This window comes from Hippocampus bargibanti, linkage group LG07 (genome assembly GCF_051943395.1).
Source record: "Hippocampus bargibanti isolate YZ-2025 linkage group LG07, ASM5194339v1, whole genome shotgun sequence".
Taxonomy (NCBI): Eukaryota; Metazoa; Chordata; class Actinopteri; order Syngnathiformes; family Syngnathidae; genus Hippocampus; species Hippocampus bargibanti.
In genome coordinates this window covers 25,960,205-25,968,823 of record NC_142740.1, presented here as the reverse complement: position 1 = coordinate 25,968,823, position 8,619 = coordinate 25,960,205, and the positions used below count along the sequence as shown (strand labels likewise).

The 8,619-nt window shown below is 37.5% G+C and overlaps 1 protein-coding gene across 1 annotated transcript; it reads right to left on the bottom strand.

Moving 5' to 3' along the window:
- Positions 1 to 45: 45 nt before the first annotated feature.
- LOC148895947 (E3 ubiquitin-protein ligase RNF170) lies at positions 46 to 8,418 on the bottom strand. Its single transcript, XM_089001329.1, has 6 exons — positions 8,361 to 8,418; positions 6,939 to 7,035; positions 5,230 to 5,338; positions 4,286 to 4,359; positions 2,982 to 3,092; positions 46 to 1,254 (listed from the first exon to the last, which is right to left on the bottom strand). Exons 1-6 carry the CDS (start codon positions 8,387 to 8,389, stop codon positions 946 to 948), a joined length of 729 nt encoding a protein of 242 aa, XP_088857455.1. The 5' UTR covers positions 8,390 to 8,418; the 3' UTR covers positions 46 to 945.
- Between the last annotated feature and the right edge of the window lie 201 nt (positions 8,419 to 8,619).

Genomic DNA, 8,619 nt, shown 5'->3' with positions numbered 1-8,619 from the left:
CCGCAGAAAAAATAGCCTGTGACTGTAAAGCAGTGACGTGCAGTCAGTGGAGGCAGGTGAGGCAGTGCCTCACCTGTCATCATGGAAATCTGTCGTGGAAATATCAAATGAAAAAATAAATTAAACAATTAGATGTATTTAGTGATTTGTACTTTAAAGTTCTTGTCCATTTAACTTCACCGTTTTTGGATTTTTTTCAAAATCGCTGAATTTACCGTTCAAATACTAAGTAGAGACGAGCGGTGACGTCATTGATGACGTCAGTGCCTCACCAGCCATGACCCTCACCGCACGTCACTGCTGTAAAGTGTCCTTGAGAGTTTTGAAAGGCGCCTATAAATGAAATGTATTAGTATTATTATTATTATTATTATTATTATTATTATTATTCATCCATTTTCCGTACTGCACTCGGGTCGTGGGGGGTGCTGGAGCATTATTATTTATTGTTTTTTGTTTATTATTAATGTTTATGTGGTCCTAAAACTCAATATTCTGTGGGTCCTAGAATGACAAAAACCCTGGCACTGGAGTGAACACATTTTTGCACATCGTCTGGCAGTGAATGAGTTAATTTTCTCTGATCACCTGAATAGACCCAATTCTGATTACTTTGATGGCTATTCGATCAATATGGAATGGAACCTTTTTAACAAAATGGAGTCACTCAAAAGATCTTATAGCCGAAGAAAAATAATCATCACTGTTTACAGAAATTCAATAATAATGATGCACCGATGAGTCTGGAAAAGCCCTTTCTCACTTTAAGACTCCAGCAGACCATGGTGAAAGTATTACAAACATTTTAGATTTAAGACAAACAAAATAAATATTTTATTTTACACTTTCAGAACAATATACATAATATATACAGGGATATTCAGTCCACATTAGTAAAATGTTGATTACTTAGTGTCTATAATAGTTTGGAAATGCTTGAATGTTCTAGGTGACTACGTTTCCCACACCGGCGGAGCGCCCTCTCCCGGGCGCCATCTGATGATTGACGTTGAGGACGCACAGAAGGAGCAGGACTACAACCACCAGGTCATCCAGCAGCCCCAAAAGGCCGCAGAGGGTCGGGGATGTTTTCAGCGAACCTGATGGTGTTGGCGGGTAGGCAGCGGAGACGGCGGTACCAGCGCAACATAATGCCACCCGCAAGAAGAATAGCCATACGAGACCCCCTGGGGTCCCTGAGCCGCGGACCGCCAGTTGCAGTAGAATGGGGGCGTCTGACAGGTAGTCTCGGATCTGAAAAAAACGTAACATACCCTGGTTGTAATTGATTTAAGTGGAAATGATTTTTTAAAAGTCCAAATGTGTGCATATAGCCCCCAAAAACATAAAAAAATCATAATACAATGATACTTTGGCTTACGAACTTAATTAATTCCCAGACAAACTGTGGAAGGTGAAAAGTGTGTATCCCAAAAAATAATTTCCCATAGGAAACCATTAAAATGACAATAATCCGTTCCCAGCTCCCCATAAAACATAATTTTCTACTTTCTAATTTTCTAAGGCTTAAAACTACACAGAATATACCTTGTTTTATGTATAATAAATGTGATATGGTATTATAATTAAAGACATAAACTGTACTGTATAATAAAGTTGTTTTATTTATCTTTGTGATGGTCGTTGATGGCTTGATGGAATGGAGTGGCCGGTTTCCTCAGCATTAAACACTTGATGAGGAACATAACCTTCTTTCACCATCTTGAGGAATGATTCCTTGTAGGTGCTTTCTCTGTGATAATTTTATCTAGTTCCTCATCAATTGTGTTCTTTTTAGCTGGATGATAGCTTTTTTCATCAAGTGTACAGATGGCTTGTGCGGGTTATTTGTGGAGCCTGATTGATGGGAATTTTAACCTTGCAGTCTACACTCCGCCTTTGAACTATCAAAGTTGAAACGAGTCCAAATGTTATTGTTTTCTATCATTTTGTCACTCTCTCTCACTGCTGCGTTCTTGACCAATCACGTGGCTTTAACCGACGACTGGGGGCGGGCAATAGAGGACCAAAACAAGCCGGCTGCCATTTTCTTGTTAGAATGGGCTCGTTCGCAAACGACACATCACTCATTGTGGCAGCTCTGTGTGTATCCCGAAAAATAGTTCGGATGCCAAGGTAAAATTTTCATAAATTTAACGTTCGTAAGCCAAGGGGTTCGTAAACCGAGGTATCACTGTAAATTGAAAATAAAAATGACAAATGTCCTTATTTTCTATTTACTCTATAGTGGTAGCATGAAATAAAATAATTCCATCTAGATCTAGAGACTTTTTTGTGGAACACTTGACAAAATAAAATTGGATAAATTCAACATGTAACTATCAAATTTACTTTTAAAAATGTGAAAATTGCAACATTTACCAAAAGAAAAAAAAATATTGAGCCAATGATAATAAATGAATAACATGGAACTAATACAAAAAGATATATTCAGGGTAAAAACAAACAACTTACAAGAACATTCAGTATGTCAAAAGTTATAATGTAAAAACAACACTGGGGAAAAAAATCTACCAAAAAAGAAATTACAAAATAAAAGTCAAACATTTAACAAATCAAAAATTAAGATTACTAAAGTACAATTCAAAACGGGAAAAAACCATTTTCAAGAGATGAATCTTTTAAAAGTTTTTAAATTATAAAGTTACTCTGTGTTGCATTGTATTTTGGACACCTGCCCTCATTTCAAGCTCAGATAACTCCAGACCCTTATAATTTAGGAATTAACTTTTTTTTCTGATGAAAGAAGAGAGTCTAAGGTTTCTTTGAATGTTTTTGTAGTCATAAAACTCAATATTCTGAGGGTCCTGGAATTTGATTGAAATGACAAAAACACTGGCACTGCAGTGGACGTTTTTGCATGTCTGGCAGTGAATGAGTTAAAAATATCAGATTTGACAAATATTAAAAACATTTTTTTCAAGAATTTTGTTTGATGTTGGCGTTAAGGGTATACTGACCCGCCTGGGTGCTCCAGAATAGCGTTTGTTGTAGTCACTTATCTGGCCCAGAACGTCCTTGGACTGCTGGTCCGTACGGCTCTCGTTAAACAACTGACACATGACGCTAACCTGAGTAGAAAATTGACTTTTAACTTTCTCGCTCCATTAATACAAACACCGATATTGTATTGTGCACAGTAAACCCCCACATACAGGATCGAAGATTTTTGCCGAAAACTTCCCTCCTTGGGACCTCATCTAAGTAATAAAAGTTTGACTTTGGCGCCACCTGGCGGAATTTTAGTGTCCTTAAATTGAGCTCGTCAGTGGATTAGAGTCAACGAGCCGTTTGAATTGATTAATTGAACTAATGAATACAGATACAGTAAAGTCTCGTTATATCGATATCCAAGGGAGTCCGGAAAATATCGATATAACCTGGACTATCGATATAACGAGACTTTACTGTATTTATGTAACATGATGTAAAACTTGTGTACACGTCAAAAACATGGTGTTGATGCTGTATTCCAAGACAAACCTCGTCTATTTCTGGATTCCCGCGAGTCGTTCAATGCGTCTGTCACTAGACTCCACAAATAGTGGAAGTTCCCCATACAGTAATCCCTTGCTACATCACGAGTTTTTCTCCAGGAAAAAAAACATGCCGAGACCTTTTGTACATGGCTGTAGCTTGATTGGTTCCCAGCCCTGACGTCACCCAATGACAGCACGATATCCCATGATTTACAAGCCATTTTCAGCTGGCCAGCAGGCTACACTGTCACAACTGCATAAATGCTGATGAATGTTAAGGACTAACGTTTTATAATAATAATAATAACACATTTCAGTTATAAGCGCCTTTCAAAACTCTCAAGGACACTTTACAGTCACAGGATATTTTTTTCTGCGGGTGAGCAGCGGCAGCCACACGCGCCAGCGTTCACTTAACCCGGAAGTAACATTAAAAGAAAAACAATAAATAAGATGACAACGCAAAGACACAAAGAGTCATTCATTCTTCAGTACTTTCTGTACCCTCTTTGTGACATGATTTTATAAGGAAACATCTAAGTAAATGTGTGTATTGCTATAGTCCTTGCCTCGATTGTAAAATATAAATAATGTACATACTTTCATCAGGCTGGTACTCACAAACGATTGCACACAAAGTCTTTGGGGAGCTTGGGGGGGGGGGGGGGGGGTGATTGGCCAAACCCTACTTTGCGGATTTTTTTTGTCTATCGCGGGTGATCTTGGTCCCTATTAACCGTGAAAAAACGAGGGAGTACTGTATATCTAAACACCCAATGTCGTACCTTTTGTCTACAGAGGGGACAGTTGACCGCATCCAACCATGTCCCGTGCCTCCAATAGGCGATCAAACATGGAGCTGAAAACCAGAAAGAAAAAAATGATTGAAAAACAATAGAGGAAGCATATTCAAATGATTTGTATAAAAGTCAAAAGTTATTTTTCTTCAAAATTAATTGGTCAAATCACAGCGTTTTAATATTGTGTTTGTAAAATATGAATTCAGTCGCTAAATACAACCGTTTTTCTTAAGGTGCGGCCATTTTGTCACTTGCTGTCGACTGAAAAACTCATGACGTTTGCTCCAGGGTTAGGTAACGACCAATCACGGATCACCAATTTCTTGAGGCTAACCCTAAGCACTTGTGATGTCATTTTTTTTTTAGTCAACAGCAGATCCGCTGAGATGAATTCTACAGATTCTACAAAAGCAATATTACTCAGAATATCTTCTCCTTTTGAAAATAAATCATTTTTTACAAACATTAAAATAAAACAGAAAAATACAAAGAGGAAAAGAAATAAAAGCATCAAATATTTCTAATAAAATAATGTAAACATTACAAATTGTAGATGAATATTTCACCCATTAGAGCAGTCGAGTCAGCTCATCAGAGTTAGTCATTAAACAGTGAACAGATGGCCCACCCGAGACCACATGCGTCACCCTGATGAATTAAACACACAAATGTCGCACAGAATCATTTTACATTCACAAACAGACATCACTATGGGCCACCGTCTTTCTTTATTGAAGAATATGAACATAGAAATGTCCCAAATCTTAATGAGAGTTTCTGGGCTAATTTTGGAAATCAAATTGGTATGACATTTTCTTCCATCCTTTTTATTTTGCTGAAGTGGGAGCCGATTTAAATCCAAACACAAACAAAATAAACACTGACATTCACTTTCACACCTAAGCAGTGTTAAATAAAACCACTCCTACCACAGAATAAGTGTCCGCAATTGGTCCGCACGGGGAAGCTGGCCACCTGTAGGCACACTGGACAATGTCGTTCTTGTTGGCTTGTCAATGGACACAACGGTGGACATTCCTGCACAAGCAAAAAAAATGGAGAGAAGATAAATAGATATGTAGCTAGGTAGCTAGCTAGCTAGGTCACTAGGTAGCTAGCTAGTCATGTTAGATGAAAAAAACTGGACAATTTATATTTCATATTAGCTATCTAGCTAGCTTGCTATCTATTAGCTAGCTAGATAGCTGTGTGAGTCAGGAAACATATTAGCTATCTCATTAGCTAGCTAACTATTAGCTGTCTAGCTATCTATTAGATAGCTACCTTTCTATCTTTTTGAGTTATTCCGGGTTGCGTGAACGCTAGCGCGTGTGGCTGCCGCTGCTCACCCACAGAAAAACGTATCCTGTGACTGTAAAGTGACCTTGAGAGTTTTGAAAGGCGCTTATAAATGAAATGTATTATTATTATTATTATTATTATTATTATGTAGATAGCGATGTAGCTAGCTAGTCATGTTAGACAGAAAAAAAGGAGTGGACAATTTATATGTATATTTCATAGTAGCTATCGAGCTAGCTTGCTATCTATTAACTATATAGCTAGCTACCAAGCTATTTGAGTCAGGAAACATATTAGCTATCTCGTTAGCTAGCTAACTATTAGCTGTGTAGCTATCTATTAGATAGCTATTAGATAGCTACCTTTCTATCTTTTTGAGTTATTCCGGATTGCGTGAACGCTGGCGCGTGTGGCTGCCGCTGCTCACCCACAGAAAAACGTATCCTCTGACTGGAAAGTGACCTTGAGAGTTTTGAAAGGTGCTTATCAATGAAATGTATTGTTATTATTATTATTATTATTATTATTACTATTATTATTATTATTATTATTATGTAGGTAGCGAGGTCGCTAGGTAGCTAGCTAGTCATGTTAGACGGAACAAAAAGAGTGGACAATTTATATGTATATTTCATAGTAGCTATCGAGCTAGCTTGCTATCTATTAACTATATAGCTAGCTATCAAGCTATTTGAGTCAGGAAACATATTAGCTATCTCGTTAGCTAGCTAACTATTAGCTGTGTAGCTATCTATTAGATAGCTACCTTTCTATCTTTTTGAGTTATTCCGGATTGCGTGAACGCTTGCGCGTGTGGCTGCCGCTGCTCACCCACAGAAAAACGTATCCTCTGACTGGAAAGTGACCTTGAGAGTTTTGAAAGGTGCTTATCAATGAAATGTATTATTATTATTATTATTATTATTATTATTATTATTTATTGTTATGTAGGTAGCTAGATAGGTCTCTTGCGAGCTAGGTCGCTAGATAGACAGACAGACATGAAGGTGGAAACGACGCAAATATGGCCTGTTAAAAATACAATAAAAGGGTGCGCCAGGACTGGTTTTATAACTTGTATGCTTTCCATGCATCTTAATCCCTAAATAATACTCTTTTATATTAGAATACAACAATAAAAATAGACTCACCCAAAAAATAAGTACTTTTTTGAAGTCTCATACCACATAAGCATTCTACAATAAATCTACCGTGTAAAGCTGACACATAAAATACATCAAACAATGCATTGCAAATCTATCACACGAGCGATTAAATTCAAAAGAAGTTTGTCAGTAAACAAACCAAGTCAAATATGAAGTGATAAAATTCTTACCATGCTGCTGGTGGTCGGCGGCAGAGGTGGTGTTTGGCCTTGGGGTGAGCCCGGGTGACCCTGACCTTTTGGATCTTGAGAAGGAAGACGGCGGCATCTGTAATGTGACAAGATGCCAATGTAAACACGTCGCTTTCATATCTGATAGCTATGATAAGAGTCGTACACTTCATCTGCTCTTTTAAAGGACAACCGACACCATTTTTTTTGTTTCCTAACTGACATCAGAAAAAACGTTTTATAGCATCTAAAATACCCAAAACACGCAGTATGATATTTTAGTCAAATGCAAAACACCAATAAAAATGAGTTAAAGTGTCCCAAAACTACAAAATGACCTCAGAAAGTTTTCGTGACGTCACGCCAGGACATCTTGCCTTGCTCTAAAATCAAAACAATGGCTTCAGATTCGGCTAAGATGCTTTCTTGTTATTCATCCAGTTATAAATATGATTCAAATAGTTCTGAAGAGGAAAGCATCAATGTTTGCAATCGATGAAAGAAGTCCTTCCGTATCAATTCGAGCTGTCAGGACTCCATTGTAGGTAGGTCGGTAGCTAGCGACCTAGATCGCTAGGTAGCTAGCTAGTCATGTTAGATGAAAAAAAAAGAGTGGACAATTTATATTTATATTTCATATTAGCTATCTAGCTAGCTTGCTGTCTATTAGCTGTATAGCTAGCTACCTAGCTATTTGAGTCAGGAAACATATTAGCTATCTAGCGAGCTAACTATTAGCTGTCTAGCTATCTATTAGCTAGCTAGCTTTCTATGTTTTTGAGTTATTCTGGGTTGAGTGAACGCTGGCGCGTGTGGCTGCCATAATTATTATTATTAGTAGTATTATTAATGTTGATTTGCTCTTCATCAATTTGATGCTGTCCTTGAATCTGATTTTTTTATCCACGAATGCTAATCGCATTTGGGAAGAAAAAAAAATCACAATATGCAATACAGTAAAGTCTCGTTATATCGATATTCAAGGGAGTCCGAAAAAATATCGATATAACCGGGACTATCGATATATCCGACCCTGTTTGCATGTAATTTTCTCCGCGCGTGCATAGAAATAGTATCGATATAACCGGGACTATCGATATATCCGATATCGATATAACGAGACTTTACTGTAATTATTATTTCTGGTTAGAAACTGGAATGTTTATACATGCATTGAGCCTATCATTTACCAGATTGACTACACACAAATATTTTTTACATATTTAAAAAAAGCATTTTTATCAAAGATATTTTTAACAAGTGATGATCCTATGTAATTCAATGTAAATGTGACTCCTCCATCATTTACGTTACATATCCCTACTCCAACGTAACAATATTTTAAACCATCTGTAGATTAAACACCCCAAAACATCTCACTAAAAAAAATTGTAAGAATTCATGCCAAGTGTCTGACCTGACCTGATCTTGGAGATGCGACAGGCGTTCATCTTGAAAGCTGGCAAGGAGGAAGTGAAATGCTGCACGGTAGTGCGGCCTAAATGACATCTGCCTGTAAATCATTAACCGCGTTCCACTCTTTCCGGCTTTGTGTGGTACGACCAGTCACTCCTTGAACTAAAAACGCTCACCGGTCAGATAAGCAAATGAACGCGGAAAAACATTGCCGTAAACCATAAAAGAAAATGCACATTCCAATGCCGGTCACACGACTACAGCA

Coding starts and splice junctions, on each gene's coding strand:
- LOC148895947 (XM_089001329.1), bottom strand. CDS start 8,389: ATGAACGCCTGTCGCATCTCCAAGATCAG. Junction 3,093..4,285: donor GTCCCCTCTGTAGACAAAAG/GTACGACATTGG, acceptor TTTTCTACTCAG/GTTAGCGTCATGTGTCAGTT. Junction 1,255..2,981: donor ATTCTGGAGCACCCAGGCGG/GTCAGTATACCC, acceptor CGTTTTTTTCAG/ATCCGAGACTACCTGTCAGA.